The following is a 23233-nucleotide window of genomic DNA, read 5'->3' as shown; positions in this document are numbered from 1 at the left end:
TAAGCATCTCTCCAGTGGTACATGTCATCTATGATCAGTTATACCTAAGTTGTGAGGCTTGATGATAGACTGTGGTGTCTGTTTTCCTAATGTTATAAAATGACATAGGATTTCCCTTACTAGAGGTTGGCTACTCCTGGTAATGGAAATAATACAGCCAACGCAGGTACAACTGCTTCTAAGTCTCACAGAGGGTTTAGGTGTTGCTGCATTACCTTCCCAGCACTCTGGTTTCTGGAGAGATGCGAGCCGCTGGAGTGGCTGCGGTGGCAGTGAGCCAGTGCTCCCAAGGCAGGTTCTCCGCTCCAGCTAATAAATCCCCTGGGAGCTGGGCTGGTAGTGCAGTGCAGTGTGCTGGCGCTTCAGTGGCTTGAAGAAGAGCTGGCCCAGGTGCAATGTTCATGCTCCAGCAGTGCCCCACTGGAGACAGCCCGGGTCTCTGCCCCACATCCCAGCCACTTTTCCATGTTGGGAGGTGGTGCACTTGCATCCCAGCCAGCTCTGTGTAGAAATGATGGGTTTGGGTTTAGCGCAGTGGGGACACAGCCGTCCTGCTTCTTGCCTCATCTGCCCCTGGAAGCAGTATAGACATGCCTGCATGGTGCTTCCCCTGAGCCAGGAATCCTGGGTGGTTTCAGCCATCATCCTGATGGCACTGTTTGTCCCCCAGACAGCTCAGCCGCCCAGACACTGAGATAGAAACATACTTGGGGAGACCATCTGGCATCATTATACTTCTGTAAGAAGTAGGCGAGTTCATTACTCCTACAAGGGCACTTACAGTACAGGGGAGATTGGACTTCACATCGCTGAGTTTACATGGTGTGGCCTGGGTTGTGCCAGCTCAGCCCCACATGGGGATGGCTCCTTACCCTTCCCATCTTCATTCCTTAATCAGACATAAGTCATGCAATGCTGAAAGGTACAAAGCAAAATGTAAGAAGATTTATTAGGGTACATTATACCAGTACTCAAAAACAACACAGCAAAACAAAAAACAGCAACATAGAACTGTATCCACATATACTTTGGATGAGTTTGCAGCAGCACAGAACCATTTTCTGAGGCATTTGACATGCAAAGTGCACCTATGGCCTTTCCTGGTATGAAATGCAGAACATTTTCAAAGTTTCTTGGCAGTGCAGACAGTGAGTTACTGTTGACTAGATGAAGTGATGCCACAAGTGGGAAGTGATAGATGAGGAGACAACGACAGCTCTTGGGGGCGCAGACAGATGTGTCTCCACTGCAGCACAGGGACAGATGTATCTTGTTCAGTCCAAAATTGCTTGTAAGTTGTCGTTGTCCAGTGTCACTGCTGAGTGAAATAAAGCCAAACTTGATCACTAACACAGAGTCTCTAGTCCTTTTCTCGTAGTCTGAGTCTATACATCATAACTCCAGGTTAAATTGCATATATTGGGGACGAACATAAAATAGCTACAGAGCCCAGAAGTGCAGATGACTGGGGAATCATGTTCATGAGATAAAAATCGTATTTTTCCTTGCAAATGCCAAGGGGCTATTTAAAGAGGAGAATTTTCCTTGGGGGAAAGCCTTTCTGAGGGTTTTTTCCCATTGTTTTTCAGCATCATTCCAGCTGAGCCAAATAAGCCAAGCTACCAGAAACAGGGCAGTATCACCCGTGCGTGTTGCAAGAGCAGCTGCGGAAGGGGAGGAAGACAGAGACAAGCTGCTGGGGGAGATATGTGGGGCTTTGGCAAGTTGTTGAGCTATCTCCTGAAGAAACCAAGCAGAGTCCACCAAGAGCAGTCTAGAGCTGCTGCATGAGGAGGAAGAGGAGGCGGGGGTGGATTCTCTTTCCCCAAAATGATCCCGTGGTAAAAAAGAACCAGTAACTATAAGCAGAAAAGAAAGATAAGGGACAAGTGGAGAAAATGCTTAGTAAGGGATAGAAGATGCCAGACCTTCTCATGGTCCACTGACTCCCTTGCCAAGCAGCTGTGTCCTACAGCTGGTGGATAGTCCCAGCTGGTGGATAATCCTAGACAGGGAACAGCCAGCCAGGGAAGGCATTTCACGAGTGGGGTGTATACAAGGCTGTACTTCATCTGCAGGCCTCAGTGGAGGAAAAGGAGCAGAGATAATGCCCTGATGGGTAGTAGCAGGCATAGATGTGATGTTCTTTCATCATGCTTGTTTATGGTGTGGCAGCTGGGCTGAACATGCTCATTTATATTGCATTGCACAATGTGTGAGTGCTCAGCAGAGGCAGGTACCTGAAAACCAGGCATCAATGAAGGCTGCAGATCTACAGTGAACTAAACCTGACCACAAACAGGCTTTAATATTGCACTGCAGGACAGTAACTCCTGCACTAAAACAAAGAAGAGGTTTGAACATGTGGGTTGTTGGCTTCATGCACTCTGGCAAGGACCGCCATGCTGATGTTTATAAACCATCCTAGAGGGTGTCTGAGAACAGCGCAGGAACTCAGCAAGGGCAGCCAGTCTTCAACAACACACCGCAGTTGAATTTAGGGGGTGAGGTAACTGGACTGGGCTTGGGCCACCCAGCAGCAGTCCAAACCCGGCCAGTAGTGCCAGGCTATACACCTGTGTAGACATAGCTTGAGCAAAGTACTCCATGGGTGCTACCACAGCCTAGGCAGCTTTTGCTGGTGGGACTTTCTGAAGAGAGTAGAAGAAACCCAAGCTGGACAAACAGGGCAAGCAAGGAGGAGAGATTGCAGAATCTTTTGTAAAGAACCCAAACTATAGCAAAGCACATGGAAACGTACCACCTGAGAGCAAACTGTTGCATGTGAAATGCTATGCTGTGATAGGGAGTTGAAGAAAAAAAGATTAGTGACTTTGTAGATGAATGACCAAAGTGCTGGCATAAGAAAATGAGCTCTTGGTTTGCTGTAAAGGCGTTTGTTATGCTTTCAAGTGCTGAGCAACAGGAGTGTACAACCTGTTTCAATTTGGTGGGAAGAGGCAGCTGAGAAGTAGGGGTACTCCTCTGAATTAAAAACTGACTTTGCTAGAGTGGTGTTCCTGGCAGGTTACACCTGTTTCCCACCCCATGCCTTGCTGCCACTCTGTCTGGAGCAACGTGCTCTTAACAATAGCTGGTGGCTGGAAGGTACAGCGTGTGCTGCACTGCTCATTTCCCCTTCCTCCCAGCCTGATTGTTATTGCAGCAGTCAGGAGCAAGAAGGGCTCTTTAACTCCATTAAGCTGTGAGAAACTGCCGCTGTGACAGCGAGGGTCTGACTTCACGCAATACAAAGTTGAGGAAAAACATTTGAAGAGAGAAGATGCCTTCCTGTAAGTACTTAGTACTGTAAAGCATATACATATACACACACACTCACATGCCCATGCATCCGGGAGGAGGTGTGTGTCCATGGGGGAAATCCTGCCTGCACAAAAGTCAATAACAAAAATTCCCACCGACCTTGGCAGGGCAGGGCTTCAGCAACTGTCTGTGCATGTGGTGGGACATTGTACAAGCATTCAGGCACACTGTGAGCACTTTTACTCACTGTAAGGCTGGGGGATGGCAGTCTGAGCTGTGCTAGCAGGGCACTGGGATACGGCTGGGGAGTGAGAGCTCATCCTCAAGCCAAGCCCCATGTGCCAGCAGCGTCGCATCACCATGTTGTCATGGCTTCCTGCGTCATGTCTGAGCTGGAGCAGCTTTGCCTGCCTGTGAGTCGCAAGAGCAATCCCAGGCAGTGACCTTGCCTACCTCCAGGGACTGGCAAGGGTCTTTGGTTTCTTGTTTGGTTTTGGCTTGGGGACTTTTCCTTTGTTTGTTTGTCCCTTGTTTGTTTGTCTCTTTAACATTTGTTTGGATTAGTCTAAAAACTGGTAAACTGCCTTCATTTACTCTGCTCCAAGAACAGGTAGGATAGTTTTCAAGGGTCAATTGGAAGAGCCAGCAGGCACTTGGATAACTCTAATCCTACGTTCAGTGGTCTCATCCATCTTATTTCACCCTTGGCTCTGCCTTTGCTGAGGCAGAAATTCAAGAAGCCTACTGCTACAACTGACTTTAGTGGTTACTGTCTTGAATACAACTATTTTAAGTTTGATTGTAATTCTATTCCAGTGGGTTTTTTTCAACTGTTTTGAATTTGTGCAGCTCTAAGCATCTTTCAGTGATAATGTAGATAGAAATTTAAGATCCTAGCATAACAAATATAAATCTTGGATTTCCTTAGGTACCTTTTGGAGATCCATTAAAAGTAATGTAGGGGCCCAAGGTTTAAAGACCTGCTCTAGTATTTTCAGCTATAGTGTGCCAAAACTTAAGTGGCTATTTTCACATCAATCCCTGCATGCAGTGGGTCAGCCACCTGAATTTATTAGCATAAAATGCATATTGTATTTATGGATTCCTCCTGTTCATAACTATCATTTTGTAATAGCTGAATTGTCATTTTTTCTCTCCTTCTTTGGCACTGCAAGCATCACAAGCCAGCATCACCACGTGTGACAGGCATTTACCTGCCACCTTCATCCTGACCACCCACCTCCCAGCCAGGACTCCTCTGTGGGGCACAGAATTGGGTGACTCCCAGAATCAGAGCTGCGATTCCTACAGGAAAGCAGTATGTATCTGTGCCTGGGACCAGACTTGGGGCAGTATGCCAAGTGCTTTTGAGAACTTGACCCCAACTGTAATTACCATAGCTGATGGCTGTCCGCTTCTGAAAGTCTGCTGCAATGTTATGGGTGCTGAACATTCAGAAAAATCAGATAAAGAACAGGCAGTCAGTGGGGTGCTGCCTCAGTTTGGGCGTGACACAACGCAGAACAGGGGCCAGAGCTGCTAGTAAAGGAAAACAGAAATGTGTTCACAGTCATAGACAGTGTCTGGTCAAGATTCCAAATACCTGATGAAACCAACCAAAACAGTATTACTAGCAAACATCAAGCATACCTATTTCTGCGTAAGTATAAAATGCTAAATCACTTCCAGAACAAACAGTCAGAATCTCCTTTGTAAAATACTAGCATGTCCTCAGCTCCTGTGGAAGAGCTCTGAACTAAGAACCTGAATCCAGGGCCTTTCAGTTGCTCTGGGCGAACACATCCTCACTTCCATGCAGAGCCATGGCCCCTTGGCATGCTCTGCATTTCACTGGAACAGACGGTAAAATTGCAAGCTGCTGCAGAAGTAAAAGTGCTGAACTGTTTTGGAGCTCTGTCTGGGTGGGTGAAATTCATTACAATTTAATGATTTTTTTTTTTTCCCATTCATTTTAAAGATGTGTGTGAACTACTTTCAGAATGTCATTTTCATCTGTGATTTCTTTTTCAGTGAATCTTTACACTGGCTATTTACATATTCTTTACACTCTTCCTTTGGCACATCTGTATGTGGAAGCCTGTGCGGGATAACACATACAGGATTGTGGTAACCACTCTATAAAGATGTAAAGTGCGGTCATTGCCAGAGTGCAAACCAGAGTCTATCAAATTTACCTTCAAACAGGGATCTCAGCTGCCCCCAAACATATCTGGATGACCCCCACATGTGTTTGCAATATGCTGCAATGACATACATGTGTTCCCACGCGGCCTATCGCCACACTGACAGCACAGGCTTCTTTGTTCAGAATCATATTATGCATGTGTTTGTTATTCATGTTTCTGCTTCCCCAACTTTCCTTTGATGTAAATTTAATAGAACTTTTTTCATCATTATTTGAAACAGAAACTCTGGGACAAAAGGAGCATCAAATATAGGACATACTGAATAACATTAGGCAATGTTTCATGCTTTTTCTGCAAGTCTAAGCCATAATAAAACATACACATTTCTCAGAAGAAAAAAAACCTCTCAACTTTTATTCAGGAGCTACAGACTTAGAGTTAGGGTAAGGCTGGGATGCCATGGTGCTGAGCTGACCGAAGTCTACCACAGAGGGCTTGTGTCGAGAGAGGCAAAAGACTGGCTTCAGCTGTGCTAGAGACATTTTATTTTAAGTGGGCACTAGCTTCTAAGTCCCCTGCAAGTCTTATAATGTGTCATATACACATTTGGAAAATAAATGGAAAGATGCTTATGTGAAGACCGGGAAAGATGTTTAATCTTAATCTTTGCATTCCTCTATAAATGTTTCTGAGCGACACCTTCACCTGTTGTTAGCTTGCACAGTGTGTGAAGATAATGCTACTCTGTGCTTAACCTTTAAACAAAACTTCTGTGATTACTGGCCCTGGTTCCCAAAGAGACTGTGAGAAATGCACAGGGCAGATGGGAGCAGGCTTTCCCAGTGGATGCTACAGAACATTTCTGTAATGATTTAAAGCCATGTTAAACAATAGCTTGTTCACATTCAAATGCAGAGCATCCCAAGATGCTGCATGAGGCAGGGGAGAGAACTGAAATTGCTTTTTGCGGAGATGCTAGGCATAATTAAAGGCTTATGTCTGAATCTTACAGCTTACAAACTGCTGTACAACAAGGGAAACAGCTCCCTAAGTAGCTTTTTACTAAACACTAAATATGCTATCATAACTATAAAAGATAGCTATCCAGCTGCTGGTGAATCGTGTGCTTGTGGTACTGTGGACATCACGTCCCTGCTCTCCCCTTGAATCCATCCCTTCCTGCTGCTGGAAAATAGCAAAGGTCCTCCAAGGAGCAGCTGAAAAGTTTAATAAAAATAAGTCAGAGCTGTTTAATCTGCTTTTGCAATCTGGCTGCACTTTTTCTAAAAATCATGATTGTTCCTTTGACAAAGTTCAGGGTGAAGTGAGAGCTTTTAGCATGGCCCCCAAAGAGGGAGGAGGAAAAAGCTGCTTGCTGTCTCCCCTTTTGACATGACAAATAAAGGCAAATGTGTGAAGGTATTAGAGCCCCACTACAGAGCAGGAAGAGGAAAACAAATGGCACCACACCATATGCCCGTAATCCCAATTAAAATGCATTCAAATTCATTTGTCTTCTCCTCAGGTTCCCTTTTCCACACCAGTGAACAAGCATGTTTGACAACAGAGTGTGGGAATTTCTAGTTCACTGAGCAGGTTTCCTTTTTCTTTGCCCCTGCATCTACCTGAGGCTGCTGCCCCAAACCCTCACCATATACTCCGAAGCAAGACTTGTCTCCTCTTGCCATACAGCCAGGCATTGTACACCATGCCAGGGACTTCAGGAGAAAGCAAACTGGGAAGCAGCAGACATGGCTTGAGGTAAAGCACTCTCAGTGGCAGAGCTGGGCTTTGTAGGAAATCAAATCTTTTAGGCTCCCTGATGACACTATGCTTAACTTGCTGCCTTTCCCAGGCACACAGCTTCCCTCACTTGAGGAATACATGTGGGGAAACATCTAGCAGGTGAGCGGCTCCTTCTCCCTTCAACAGGCACAGAGTTGCAGGCACGGCCGCCAAGGTGATACCTACTCAGTGCCACTGGCAAGTAGGAGACGGGGAAAATGCTGCAGGGTACTTGGGAGGCTGGAAAATACCTTGGAGTCAGCGAGGTCATGAACACATGAGAGGAAGACTGTGTGGGATGTTCGTTAGAGGCTGAACAGATCGAGAGAGGGAGAGAATGTTAGTGTGGCAAATCAATCTGCAAGCATCAAATTGATTTTAAAAAATGCAAAAGGATGCACTCACCATCATAAAATCAAATAGGAAGAGCAACAAATAAACATGGTCTGTGGTTCATAAAACCATGGTCAGATAGATAGCAGAACACTTTTCTCAGGCAGGATATCAGGCAACCTCATTTGCAGCTTTTCACATTTCTACTTTTCACAGTTCTAATACAGAACTAATTACATCCCTCTAAAGGGCCTCCTCTCTCCATCTTCCTACTGACATTAAACTTATTGACTGGACATCTGATCACAGCGTTGCTTTGCACTGTCTCTTCCTTCAGACTCTCTTGTTTTCTCGCTTGTACCATCTTTCAGTTCTCAACCAAGAATTCAAAACACTTGCTTGTAACTTCGCAGTCTCCAGGTTTTGGGTTTTACATCCTCCTCCTTGCCAGCCTTTTCAGATCTCCATCCCACTGCTTCCCACACAGAGTACAGCTGCCAGGCTGATGATACAGATGCAGAGATAAAATTCAGTTCTCAAGAGCTGCCTTAGTAAAATGATTTTAACATACAATACCAGACAGTTTTCTCTGCATGCATTTTCTTCATGCTTTTAGGTTCACACCTTGACCTTTGCCTCTTGAGTAGGTGGGGCAACCAATGGCAGGAGCAGGGTGTTATCTGCTGTGCTCACTCGTGCCACAGGAAGGTGCGCAGCTGAGGAAGACACCAAGCAAGTGGCTCAGTAGATGTTTAGTTAAGCAAAGGTCTGCTCTGCAGACTGGTAGGAAACGGGGTCTAATGGACCAGGGCCACTTCTTCCTGTTGCCCCAAGCCTGACTTCTGCCAACACTACAAATCTCCTTAGTCCTGCTTCAAACTCCTCAGTGTCTCATACTGTCCCCATCCACCCTTGCAGTTTTCGGATCTTCTGCCTCCTTTCCCCAGTCTTAGTCTTCATGCTGAGCTAGTCTTGGTCCCACTGTATCTACATTTTGTCTGGCCTGGGTCGTTCTCTGACAGCTTCCAGTGAGCTGCCTGCCTGTGCCCTCAGAAGGAATGTCTCCTACACCAGTTTGCTCCCATCAGCTGTCCATATGCTTTCTGATGACAGAAGGCCTCCAGGGAAGATCCAAAGACAGGATCACATATTAACTCCTTCTTCAAAAAGGCTGAAAGTTTCTAGATAATTTAATCCTGAAAAGGATACCTAGCATGGAAAATCTCATTCAAACATTGGGAAATTTGTGGGAATGGCCTCTTACGAAGAGAAATGCAGTAAATGAGGGTTATTTGTGGCACTCCTGGTCTGTGGTTGAAATAATTATAAGGGCTCTTGCCCACCACTTTCCTAACCAAGAGTCAGGGCTCCCAAATCGGCTAAGTGAGTCTGTATGTCGAGCCATATTAGTGCTGTATGAACTGTAATATTTACTTCAAATCCTCTTGCAGACACTGTACTGATTCAAACTTGATCCCATAGCTGCTACAAACAATGTAATTATTATACAGCTCGTTATCCCCCAACAGCTGGCAGAAATGAGCTTAGTAATTCACGCACAAGCTTGAAAATATGTCTGCACTTCTGTGTTACCCATCACGACTTCTTAATGGCCACTTGGACAGGCATCTACTGAACAGTACTGGAACTGATGCTTCAGACTGCTCAGAAGAAACGAGCGAACAGGAGGCAGATTCCTCCTGGTGTATGCTGAGGTTATGCCCATGGTCACTTTTTCCTGTGTGACTGTGGAGGCCATGGAGTCTCTGTTGTGTGAGGTAAGCCACGACAGAAATCTGTGAGGAGGCACAGCATTCTGAGGTTGCCTCACACTGCTCAGGGTTTGGCAGGCCCATTGTTTATATATACAACATTAATACAAAATTGATGCTTTTGGGAAACTCCACCCATGTGTGATCTAGAATACTTCCTGATATGCCCAACAAGACTTCAGCCAAGTGCACTAATTGTAGGCTGCAAAATATTTTTTCAGAGGAAAAGGATGGGAGAGAAGTAAGGGTGAAAACATAGAGAGGAAGAGATAAGGAAAGAACTGATGGGCTACAGCAGGATGGACAATATAGGTGGGACAAACAATGAATGCAGAAGGAGTCAGAGATTGTGGGTACGTTTGGGAAAGCTGTTCAACCTAATTATCAGAGGCTGGACTTAGGCAGAATGGGGTTCATATTTGTCTGCTCCCTATCTCTCTCTCTCTCTCTGCCCGCATTCAGCTTCTGCTGGCATTGCCTTTTCCACTCACTCCCCTAAAACCTGAACCCCCCTTCTTATTCTTGGAGGTTTCAGGGTCTGGCAGGGCTTACAGCACTGCCTAGGAAATTATACTGGGGCACAACCCTTTCTTTCCCCATTCTTTCTATAGCTCCTGGCCATGCTGTGACAGCAATACAGTCTAATCCTGCTGGTTGCACGAGCCTCTTGGACAATCCACTTTCAGATGTAATGGTTTTCCTGACTGAGAAAATATTAAAACTGAGAGGTATGGAAAAACCAAGATACTCTAATGCTTAAAGAGAATATTAAGATGATGCTTACAGCTATTGTTTGGTAACACCAAGACCAAATAAAATCCAGAGTTTAAATCTCCAGGTCTTCTCAATGTTGGCCAAATGCTTCTTCTCAGTCACATGCTTTTCAAAGCCAAGTTGACCCAAGTACACAGACACAATTAACATACTGATGAAACTGAGGGCTGAAGGAAAGAATCGTATATGAGAGCCTGGAGTACAGAGGCAGATAAAGCTGCTGCCCACAGCATGAGCCCTGAGGTGAAAGAAGTTATCTGCCTTCCCGACCTTGCTTCATCTATTGAGCCTCCAGGACCCTGGGCACACGCCTGTACATGGTCCTGCCCTCAGATAACCCCACATTTAAAGAGAAAAAAACGAAACAACTGGCACCCCGCAGCTGATTCAGACTGACGTGCAGAGAAATATCTCTGGCACCAAGGGAAGATGGAGCAGATAAACCAGGAAGCAGCATTCAAGGCACAAGCAGCTGGCCACTGAGGCAGATTTTTTAAAGTGTATCTCTGTGCCTAAGGTCCCAGGAAGCCACCTCACTTCCATGATTCCAGCAGCTATGAGTGCCCAGAAGATGCTAGAGAGGTTGATGCAGCCTCTGTACCAGAAACTGGCCTGGGAGGAGTGAGTGAAAGAGACAGAGCTGAAGGGCACTGCTAGTACAGAGAAACCACAGTGCAATTAGGCACTTAGAAAATAGGGAGGAGGAGACCAATATTGGCACTAGGTTTCCTGAAAATGCTCAGAAATGAAGCTCAATGTGGTATGAAAATGCTTTAGCTTCCAGGCAGTTTAACCTGAGCAGCTTGTCTGGAAGAGAGGATCTAGAAGAGACCCAGGATGCTCTGGGTCTCCCATGTAACAAACCAACGGACTGGGCTGTGCAAGCTCCTTATTATCAAAGTACTTAATTCTGAACAACCAGAAAAAGCCAGGCAGAGTCAATGTGTATTTCTCCCAAGACCTTTTCCCTCTAATTAAAAGAAAGAAAAAAATATCAAGAAAAGAAGTCAGGAAGAATCACAGGTTCAGTCCAGAGCTGTCCGGGAGCTGTGGAGCCTGGAGATCTGCCAGGCAAGCTGGCAGGAAATCAGGCGGGCTTGTGATGGAAACCTGCCTGTGTTTCATCGGAAGTTCATCCAAACAGAGATGCTGCTGCGAAACATTCTGCTTACAACAAATCAGCATTCTCTGACAAAAACCTGTGCTGTTGGAAACCTCCCAGCCAGTGTTTCTTGTGGCATAATCGTTCCTCAGATAATAAAAAAAGGGAAGAGAGGAACTGGGTGTGTCATAGCTAACATTAATGGGCTACATCATATATAGTTTTTTAAGTGACTCCTTACATGGGCCAAATCTTAAAAATGAGACCTCAGGCATTTCAGTCTGTTTTTTTTCAGCAAGTGCTGAAGGTTCAGCTTTGTTACCTTACAATGTACACAAATGTAAAAGTACTGGTAAGATGCTGGGCGAGGACAGAGCGATTTTATTGTATCCATCATTTTTTCATACTGAATAGCATTTTTCAGATATTACAGACTGTTAGTTTTGTATTCCTCCCTGTTCCTCCCAAATCCATTAGACAGAAAAATACGGATAATTCCCTCCCGATACTCAGATTATGTAACAAGAGCACAACTCTCTCACTTTGAAATTACTGACTCAAACATCTTAAGAGAGAAATGTGGAAAACACATACACAACTCAGAATAGCTAAGAACATTTTTCTTTACAAAAGAAAAACAGAAAAAAATGAGGGATATTTCCTCTTTAATGGTTTTGAAGGATACTGGAAACCTTTCTCATTCTAGCTTCTCTTCCAAAGGAGTACCCAAAAGGCTATAGGGTAACGTCTGTGTACAACCTGGGAACTTGGTCCCAAATACTCTTGATTTTCCTAAGTGCCAGAGCCAGAAGTGGGAGGTTCTAGTTCAGACATCTGTGAAATAAATAGCAAAGCACCCATTTAAACTAACCAGAAGCTCAAGTTATAATGGCTATATTTGTTTTCCAGGTACCTTTGAAAGAAAACAGCCATCAGCTGCTTTTAAAATTTTGTTTCTTTGCCCCCTGGTTATGTGAATACAGTGTGCAAGATAAGACATTTTCAGCATGTAACTTCAATCATGTGAGAAGTCCCACTGAGTTCAGGCAGCAACTTCCTATTGAGTCAGCAAGTACTTGTGCCTGTGTGTGATTTTAAGATGACTAATGTCCCTGGCTGTGTCTGCAGCGGTGGGTAGGTACCTTGGGCAGGATGTCCCGCGGCCCCAGCCCCCAGCACACGCCCTGGCTGCATCCTGGCTCTGGGCTGCGACAAGACTGGCGTGCCCACGAGCTTTTTTTTTTTTCTGAAATGAAATCCCTGTGCCCAGAGCCAGCAAGAAGTGCAGTGTACTTTGTGAGAGTATGCAGCTGGGGTTATCGAGGGGATGACTGCAGGGGCATCTACTCTGTCGCATGGCCAAAAGCCCAGCTTCATGTGCAGTGTTACCCACATGCTGAAAACTCCTTGGTAACTTGGAGTGGTACTATATCAGCCCTGGCTCGAATGAGGCTATCGCAACTTCTCTAATGAACCTCTCACAGTCTTTCAATAATGCAGCTATTTATAGGCTAGGTCTATACTGAATAAATTGCAGAAGCTGCACAAAAGCTCGCAGTGTTTCAGCAATGAAGCTGTAGAGAGACATCAGCACAGACCGAAACCACTCAGTATGGTTACGTACAATCAAATATTATAATCTACTATGCTTTGCCTGATTACACTCACTGCTTAACTGAAAAGTTAATGGCATCTTATTACATTTATAAAATTTCCTTGAAGTGAAAGCTGGTCTTGTGAAGTACAAGAATTTTCAAGTCTCATAATTTAAGAGCTAAGCTCTGCTTTTTCGCAAGATCAATTTTTCGGTGTAGCATCATGTAATTTTAACAGAACACCCCCAGTAATCAGTGCAGAACTTGGACATAGACAGAAACCATCGCCAACCATCTCATCTTTCTCTTTCAAGTTGCTCTTTTTAGGCTCTAGCAAACATCCTGGGTCCTGTGCTCCCATCATGTATCATAGGGTGAGAATATTAATAAAAAGAATGATTAAAAAATGTACGATGTGCTCTCATGAGGAAGAACTGCTGACAGGAGCATTCTGTCCTTCTCAGCACCCAAGCCCATTCATCTTATAGGTTTCTTTTTGACATGTGGAAGTAGCATGAAGCAGCAGGATCCTTTGTGCGTGGCTCACCTGAATCTTCCTTAAAAGAAATCAGAAAGGATTTTACTGCTTTCACCCTTCCAGACTTCTGTCTCTAGGACACTTGTTCATAAAGTCCCAATAAACAGCAGACTGCTGCAAACATGCTTCACTTATGAATCTTGTAAATCTTCTGAACCTTATGAAAGAATTGACATTCAATACAGGGTTTGGAGTAAGCACTGTAAGCCTTTGACTTCCACCGCTGTGGCCAGAAAAGGCTTCAGCAACACACTCTAGCACAGAGAGTGTCAGTTCCTGCTACTTTCTCCTAAGATTTTATCTTTCTAAAAGGAGCAGGGATTTCCTCTGGGGATAGGAGGAAGAAAAAACTTGAGACAGAGGTACTTTTTCATTACAATACAAAGCACAGAAGGATGAAAAAGAGAGCTAATGGCTGTCTTCTCTTACGGCAATTGCTTCCCCTTTAGCAGCTTTGAAGACAAATTGGATCCCTCTGTTTTATCCAGGTCTGTAAGGGCAGAGGCCATAAAGGGACTCACAAGCCTGACTGCTACTCTGAGCTGCAGAATCCTGTATTTAGATGGTACTGAGACCCTCAGCATTTCTTCTCAGCCCACTCCTGCCTCTGCAAGTGCACTGAGCCCACAGATGTCCGGGTCCCTGTTGCAGGTGTGGGGAAACCTCATGAGCCCAGTTGCCAGCAGCCTCAGTAACCCTGTTAATGCCAAAGCTCCTGGGGGATTCCTGAACTAGATGTTCCTGTGCTGGTCTAGACCATCGCTGCTTGCCAGCCGCCTGACTTTTAGATTCAGCCCTCCTCAGGTGAGGGAGTGACTTGAAGGATGAGGTTACGTTAGGCACATGGATCCAAACTGAAGTTCCTGCTCCAGCAGACTCATATGAGCAGCCTAGAAGTTTCCAGAGACCCTTGGATCAAACTACTAAACTATCAAACAGCAGCTCTTCTGACCCTAACACTCCCAGATATTTTTTTCCACTTGTTTTATTCATTTTTGCTTTTAAAGACAGGGAAAACAAAGCGAGGCAAAGTGAAGACCTCAATCTGATTGTGTAGCTTCATGGCAGGAAACATGTGAGTGAAAATAAGCAATTTTCCCACTTTAAGTTGCATTTACAAATACACTGGTGGTACCTTGTCTGGAACTGCTGGCTCTCTTACAGAAGTATTTTGAAAGGGATGACACATTTTGTCTCAGGTGAAGCTCATCAGTAAAGTTCTTTAATACCAATAAATAATCAGAGACCTTATTTTCACGTTATTAAGATGTTTAACTACAATACAAAGTTATAAATATGTTCTGTAACAGGTAATAAATGCAGCTTGTCAATCACTGACTAGTTTTAGAAACTCATTTTTTTCTGCTGGATTTAAAATTGCTGGTGAAATTGATGAGGAGTGTACTCAGCACATCCCTTCAGCTGAGTCAATTCAAATTGCACCTGTTCTTGGATGCAAGTCATAACAAGTGCAACCCATATACATTATAAAGAAAAGGACTTGTATGCATTTTTTCCAATTAACATCTGCCTTTTGGCAAGTCATTAACCTATTTTCTCACAAAGAAACGGCTTCAATTGTGTTACGCATCTGAAGCATGCAAAAGTCCCTGAGGGGGCATTCTGACAAAAACAGATCCTAGACCCAATGTGAACATACATATTCATTAATTGTTTGGGGCAAAGAGTACAGAATTTGATTTTTACAAGTCTTACAAGGTAAACAGGTTACATAAAGCTGTGTCCCTGGAAATACATACACATTGCAGCTACTGTTGCTCAGTAGAAAACTCAGGAGTGGTCTTGTACTGTGATACGGCAATGAAAATAATTCAGCAACACTGTAATGGCTTTGTGCTGGTTTTGGCTGGAATAGAGTTAATTGTCTTCACAGTAGCTACCAAGGGGCGATATTTTGGATTTGTGCTGAAAACAGTGTTGATAATACAGGGGTGTTTTTGTCACTGCTAAGCAGTGCTTATGCAGCATCACGGCCTCTCCTGCTTCTCCCACCGCCCCGCCAGCGAGTGGCTGGGGGTGCACCAGAAACTGGGAGGGGGCACAGCCAGGAAAGCTGGCCCCAGCTGACCAAAGAGATATTCCATAACATATGATGTTATGACACCACACTCAGCAATAAAGAGCTGGGGACAGAAGCAGGAAGGGGGGACACACAACACGTTTGGAGTGATGGCATTTGTCTTCCCGAGTAACCATTATGTGTGCTGGAGCCCTGAGCTCCCGGAGATGGCTGAACCTGCCTGCCCATGGGAAGTAGCAAGTGAATTCCTTCTGTTGCTTTGCTTGCATGCGTGGCTTTTGCTTTACCTGTTAAACTGCCTTTATCTCAGCCCACAGGTTTTCTCATTTTCACCCGTCTCTCTCCCTCACTCCACCGGGGGCGGGGCGGAGGGAGAGAGCAAGCAGCTGCATGGGTCTTAGTTGCTGGCTGGTGTTAAACCATGACAGACTTATAGGAAGAAAAAAACCCTGTTTCGCCTAAAAATAGTACAGCATATTTATTTATGGAAATAAATATAAATAAAGGCAGGAAGTTACATTTCTTGAATCCCTCATGCTACAGGGATCTGTTCAGCTCATCCTAAAATGGCGAGGAGAACCTATTCTACCACAATTTCTCCAATCAGATTAGTTTAATAAAAATTTTAAACTATGGTTTATATTTCTCACCATAAAGATAACCAAATAATGAATTATTATCTTACACATGCAAAAACAAGAAACAACAATCCCCCAAAGACAAGGGAGTTGTTCAGATACATTTGCCTCCAGGAACATTTTCCAAAACCGTAAGTTTATAAAAAATGTTTCAACAGTAGTAAAAAGCAAATACTGAAAATTTTTGGAGAATGTAATGAGTGTTTAAAAAAAAAAACCAAAAAAAAACCCCCAAAACACACACCAAAAACACCCAACCTCCAAAAAATAAAAAAGAGAAAACCCAGAACCGAGTTTAGGTTGTCAGGCTGGTCCATAGAGCATAATGGACTATTGGCATAAACTGTCCCTAGTATTTGAAAACCTCTATGTTCAGATCAAAAGAAAAAGTAAAATGCCTTAAGATCCAACATTGCAACATTTAGCCATTCGGTGTCTACAATTGGGTGATAATTAGGAACCTCTAAACATGCTCCCAAAGGAAGTGCGTATTGCCATCCAAAATGAAAAACTGAGAAAAATACCTTTATTGCCTCAACATTGTGCTTTATGTATTACCCAAGATAAAAATTCCATTGAAATTCCACTAAACTTTGATGAGAGTTACAAATAAAATTTAAGACACAGGAGTAACTGGCAGCATTTCTTTCAATTTGTAAGAGCATTTTTGTTTCAAAATGTCTGCAGAATCACATAAAATGAATTGCTGAGCTACCGCGTAACACTTTGACACATCAGAAATTTGAAGTTGGGTTCCTCCAGAGACAGTCCCCCAGTGATACTGGCAGGAGAGGTTATTCCTGCTGCTGCCTTCTCCCTCTCCCCAACAAACCTCAGGGATCTATTGCACGTCATTGAGACATTAGAGTTATTTTTTTATTATTATTAACAAGTAATTGAGCCATTTTTGCAGTAGCTGGCCTGGATGCTGGAAGCAGCCTTTCTCCAGCAGGGTGGCCTATTTACATTTTGCTGTCAGAGGGATAACTTAGCTTGAAGAAAGCAGGACTGTATGAGGTACACGGTTCAGCTTGTTTAAAACAAGCATGGGTGATTTTCAGTATTTCACTGCCATCTGCAATACAGATATACTTTTCATAATAATTTAATAAGACCCATGCAATTATTTTTTCACGTGGCGCAGAAGCACAACTAAGGCTAAACAGCAGTCATTTTCCTCTAACTCTATAAGGTAATTCAAATTAGTCAAGTCACCATTTATTTACCAGAACACAAACCCTAAAGGCTTCAGATAGTTTAACCAGCCTCTTCACGTGCTTTTAAAGGAAGTTTTTCTATTCTATAGCTTTATTTGAAATTATACAGATCAAGAGAATGAGATAACTATCCCACATCAATGCTCCTTTAAAAGAAAGATCACATTATCTGGATATGTTTCAGGAGAGCCATAACAGCTTGAGGAAAATACCTCCATCATGTTCTCTAGTTATACAGGCATCCCAAGAGCCATGCATGTTGGTCAACAGACCACCTGAAAGAGTGACAGGAACGTATCTTAATCTTGGAAATGTTACGTCACTTCACCAGATTCACAAACAGCAGAGGAATAAACTGGATTAAGTAGTAAATGCTCCAGATAATAGGTACTGAAAAGGAAGAAGGACTAGTGATAGAAACTAAGGCAGAAAGGAAAATTTCAACAGATTTTATTAAAAAATATGGAAAAGAAATTTCCAGATCTTGTTGATAAATACTCCTGAAAAGCTTAACAAAACCCCCAAAACAATATAGTTTTAGACCATACATATATTCCACTTAAAGAAAACAAGAAATAAGCAAAGGATTTTAATAACTACATGTTTTTGTGTCTTCCAATGGAGCCAAGAAAAGGCAAAAACCACAAGAATATTTGCAAATGCAGAAAGCAAAGTCCACCTGACCTAAAAGACAGTATTTACATAACTATGCATTATATAGCATTAAAACAGTTGCATAATCAAAGGTCAGGCTGTTTACATTGGAATATGTAAGAATCCTTTCACAAAAAAATCTGTGGCTAGGGTGTTGCATAGAAGTAGTTGCATCTAAAATTTTTATGGGACCACTTCTTTGTGATAAAAAGTACTACATAAGACTGAACTGAAATTACATTGAGGTTATTGGTAAAATTCAGAGTTTACCAAGCAAGCGTGGTGACATCTGGCTATCTGAAGGTGATTACTATGACAGAAAATGGAAAATTGTAAAAGAAAAACTGACTGCTCATTGCTTTGGCTTGAACTGCAATAGTATTTGCACAGTGAGCTTCTGTACTTAAGCTGAACTCTATTGATGTTAATGAGGTTCAGCCTGGGAAATGGGCTTTAGCTATATACAGTCAGTTACAGAATTGGATTAAAATGCTCCCCCCATTTCAAGTGTCCTACTTTTCAACATACTAAGTGTGAAGTTGCAGAAATGGATGACTACCTAGTTTTGACTGTGGATTTACAACAGGTCTTCTGCAATTGCAATTAAAAAATAATAGGTAGACATAAAGAAGCATAGACATTTTCTATTAAAAGACAAGACCTACAACTGCCTGTCTAAAAATTACATTTTTATTAGAACTAAACCAAAAGCATCATACATTTCAAGGTCTTTCTTGATTTATGGCTTCATTCATTAACTGATGGGGGACATTCCTAGCATGCAAAGCTTGAGCACCTGTAGTCCTTGGAGGATGCAAATCTTTTGTATTTATGATACAGATTTTGCATAATTTTGTTTGGTTCAAATATATTCTTCAGAAGTATGAAGCTGACTTTTATTTTTCTAAATTTGAAAAATGAATTTTGATGGGGATGAGATCAGAAGAAGTGCTCAACTTCAGTCTTGCAGCTGAATTCACACAGGTGCAATCTTATTTTCAAAGTTTAAGTGACTTCATTTTCGTATTTATAACTAAAAGTTTTTACATTGTATCTTCCTGCAATCATCGCTAAAATGTTTAGAAGATAAAGAGTTACTGTTGCTACTTATTGGTAAAATATTTGAGGGTATGTAAGGGACAAAGAAAACCTCTGGCATTTTTAGAGTTAGGGCTAATTAGGTCTTATTTAATTTAGATGCTTGAGAAATGTTGTGATAGCACAAAGACCATTATTTTCACAATCCTTACCTGAGTTAAGAAACCTCACAGTGCACTTCCATAATAACTGCTATTCACCTAAAATACGTAATTTGTTGCTTAGTCATATTCAAAGATCTTACATTGAAATAAGAATCCTGTAATGTTCAATGAGAATTATCCTACAAACTTAGTTTTGACTGGGCTATACATTATTAAACATATAACCAGAATACCTGCTTTCTACCAATGTTTAAAAACGTGGGGTTTTTTTCTTGTCTTCAGTTTTTATTACATTGCCTTGTTAAGAAAGGTGGATTTTTTATTATAGCAAAATTCAATGAAGTAACATTTATTTTTCCTCGTGAATATATGAAACATATTCATCAATACATATTGTTTTCATCTTTTATTCTTCCTGTCTTCCCTGAAGTAACATTTTTTGCTGATTTTCTAAGCATTCTTTCAATTTATCTTCAGTCAAAGTCAGACGTTGTTCCAGGATTGAAATAGTCTGTGTGAAAAGGATGGTAATTTCAATTTGGTTTTATATTACTCACACAGTATCATAAAAGTGTACAACACAGTAACATAAGAAAAATCACCTTAAATCAACAGGAAAAAATATCCTAAGGATGGCTTTTCCTTAGCTATTCCACTATGTATAACTGTATTTAAAAATAGTGGCTTTGCATCTATGGAGATTGTCTAAAGGTTTAAAATTGTTTTCACAAAATATTTTCTCTGAGAGAGAAATACATCCTTGCATATATAAATTACTCTGAAACACTATTTGAAAGCTGCATCCATATTTCAGTAGAAAAACAGCCATCACTGGTGACCCTAAATGATGTATTCCAAAATCCTAAAAGAAACTTCTAAGGCATAAAAAAAAAAAAAAAGGAAGTGAGGAAAAAACCCACTATTAAAAGGCATTCTCCAAGAGATTACCTTAATCAGAAAAGGTAGGTTTCTGGACACAGACTGGCAGTTTCTTTTTAATCCAATTTACAACACAAGTAATTTTCAACTGATGGCTTCACTCCATATTTCCCAAAACTTGTTTGAGTTAACATATTTATTGCAAAAGAGTGCAGAATAAAAACCTTAGCCACTCCCTTTTGATTTGGTTTAATGCAGATGTATTACAGACAGAGTAGTTTCTTAAAACATAGATCGGCTAAATCTGGATTACTAAAAAAGAAGTATTGAGCGTTTGCAAACAAGTGACTCAGCCACTGACTGAGACTACTAGTTTGCAGTTTCATTGACACTGGGAATTATTCCACTACGTAGATTCCTATCTAAGCCAGCCAACACCTTGAACACTAAGTCTGAAAAGGGATTTAATGGTACACTGCCAATTGACTTTGCTCATCCCCTCCTAAGGGGTGACTATTCAAGCTGGAATCTGACAATGTCTGCTAAACAACTGGTTTCTGGCAAATCTATGCTGGATCCCACTATTGAAAAATTTTGAATTTTCCTCCAGAGTTAAAAATCCAACAATAATCTTTACGATTCTGTAGCTGGAAGCTTTCACTTTAGCAAACACAATACACGTGATCAATATTTACTGAAAGAAAAAAGTTGTAGAGTCACGTGACTATACAACTATTCAAAATAACCCATAGATTTTAACATTCTGATTTATGAACACAGTTCCTCAGTTTTTTGCCCATTGACTGCATTATCATTTTCTACTGCAAGTGTTATCTGTTATTGTACACTTACTAGAGTTAAAACATCCAGCTGCTCCACAATGTGCTCCAAAGCATTACCCAGGGAGGAGGAGATGCCTGTTTGCTTGTCTGCATTATACACAGCTGATTCGCTCGCATTCTCTGACTCCCTTTTTGAACTTGTTGCCAAGACAGAAGCAGAGGGATACCGCAGATCTCCACTGCTGACATCATCCTTGAATACAGAAACAGCGTTTGAAGACTCAGTTGCCTTTGTCTTCATTTAATTGGAATCATACAAGACGACAGGTAGAAAAGTGTGGCTTTTAATTTTTAAAAGTATCTATTTACACATATATGCACATACACAAGGGCCTTCAGATTTGCTTCTCGTAGCGGGTCTGATTCATAACACTTCTGACCTAAGAGAGAATTTCAGCTGTGATGGATAAGGCAATAAGTTCAACAGTCTTTAGGTACGTTTTAGGTACATATGATGGAGGAACTACATGCTGTACTACTAGAGCTTGAACTAAGGCTTGAATTAATACTATGGCTGACGGGAGTCTTCTTCAAAAAGATAGCTCTGGTTCACAAAGGAATTCATTCACAGCAGTCATATGGATGAAAAACCCATATGTGACTAGATGATCACAAGGGTTCCTTTCAGCTTCATAGCATGAAACCTTTGCTTAGCATGAATTAACATCTTCTTTCATAATAATAATAGAAAAGTAGGTTTTAGTTGTTTATTCAGTGGCATTACATTTTGAGAAACTGATTCCCTCAGAAAAATAGCAGAAGGAAACAACAGAAAAGACTCACATAATGCAAAGCTAAGGGAGAAATAGCTTGGATATATAGACATTGCTCCAGGGTAAGCGAGAGAGCAAGATCTTCCCAGTCACTTCTGGTTTTGTCTGTGATGTTCTTAATGGCATGTTCTTTTGAGTCATGAAAGGTTAAATAATCACTAATTCATCAGAAGGTCCTTCACAACAACTTTACTTGACTTATTAATGAGTTTTTAAGATTTCTTTGAAAACCTCTTACACCTTCAGATAGTTTTAGTTTATTTTTACAATAAACTGTAGCAGTCAAGTTTTATGATCTCTAACTATATTTCCAATATCCACAACATTTAAAAAATAAAACTTTTAAATGGTTACAGTTTAATGGTTTCTCTGAAATTTATTGATAGCTAATGAAAATATCTATCAGCAATGCAAAGGAGAAATTTCAGTCTTACCTGATGTGTTTAAAATACACAATGTTTGTACCCACAACATATTGATGTTGTAAAGCCAAACAGATTTTTAAAAGAAATAGTCTTAAAATCCTTGTCAGCCATTAAAAAACAAATCTCCTAAGTCTATAAAATAATCTTGTAGGATGTAAATTGCTAGGCAGTATTAGTGGCAAACCTTTACAGGATTACCTAGGCATGTTGATGAGTTTCCATCAAAAATTATTTGTGTAGCTGACCCTGCCTTTGCATCTGGTAGGATCAGAGCCTGATGGATGAAATACTACTACTACTATGATAATGTCATAATTTTAAATATAAGCAATACTAAATCATATCAATATTATCAGAAACTTATACTGCTGCATTATCCACAATACTGTTTCTGTGTCTTCAGTGCCATCCTGCACAGTCCTGACTAACTAACATGCTCTGTCTGTGGACTCACTGTTGCTGATTCTCCAAAACCTTTTCTTCCCTTAGTGCTGGCGTTGTGCTGTCTACATCAATGAGAGAACTAAACAAGAGACAGGTTGTGTTCACCATCTATCTGGAAGGGCTTTTCTTTTTACTAGCAAAGCACAAGAGCAAAACAGAAATGCCACACAAAGTCAGTAGAAGGCTGTGGGTCTAGGCATGGGAACGGCCAAAAGCAGAGACTGTGGTGGGGTAAGAAGTTTTTGTACCTTAGGAAGAGGAGGGCAAAGAAGAAAGTCTCACCACCCTCTCTGGGTTAAAAGCTCCATCATATACTTAAGTTCTGCCAGGACATGTCTCAGCCCCCAAGCAAGAACCCATGAAGTGCAGAGCATGGGGCTGATAGGGATAGAGAGACATACCCATGCATATACATCAGACCTTAACTTACAACACTACTAAACCACATGGAACTCTCCTAAAGGTTTGATAGTAGCATCGTGTTTGGTGATATGTCACTTTCATTTATTTCATCATGATGAAAGAAACAGATAAATAAATTAGAAGGTACCTCTAGTTCTCTTTCAGCCCTCTTTTCCGTGCTTGGTAACTGATTTATGCAAATGAACTAAGCATGTCAAGTAATAAAGGACAGATGCAAGTAATGCCGAAATCCAGTGATCTGTATTGATACTGGGATGTGTCAAAAAATAAAAATATGCTAGACATCAAACTACGGATTTCAAACATTAAACATCCAAGACTATTCCATGGAATGTTCTAATGGTTACATTTGCGTTGGACTATAGAGAACTGGCCTTCTCTGTTT

The 23233-nt window shown here is 41.8% G+C and overlaps 1 protein-coding gene across 11 annotated transcripts in view; it reads right to left on the bottom strand.

Moving 5' to 3' along the window:
* Positions 1 to 922: 922 nt before the first annotated feature.
* Positions 923 to 23233, bottom strand: part of POC1B (POC1 centriolar protein B) — a 71855-nt gene continuing 49544 nt past the window's right edge. For 2 of the 11 annotated variants that reach the window (XM_056339496.1, XM_056339497.1), the window contains exons 11-12: positions 20794 to 21018; positions 18529 to 19573 (exon numbers count right to left, since the gene is read on the bottom strand). In XM_056339496.1, the coding sequence (XP_056195471.1) occupies positions 19469 to 19573; positions 20794 to 21018 (330 nt within the window). In that variant the 3' untranslated portion in view covers positions 18529 to 19468. Of the gene's footprint in view, positions 8032 to 18528; positions 19574 to 20793; positions 21019 to 23233 lie in introns of those variants that run through there. The other 9 variants (XM_056339498.1, XM_056339499.1, XR_008821976.1 and 6 more) reach the window with 8 other exon arrangements.

Source organism: Falco biarmicus, chromosome 5 (assembly GCF_023638135.1).
Source record: "Falco biarmicus isolate bFalBia1 chromosome 5, bFalBia1.pri, whole genome shotgun sequence".
Classification (NCBI taxonomy): Eukaryota; Metazoa; Chordata; class Aves; order Falconiformes; family Falconidae; genus Falco; species Falco biarmicus.
This window is presented reverse-complemented; position numbering and strand designations above follow the sequence as displayed.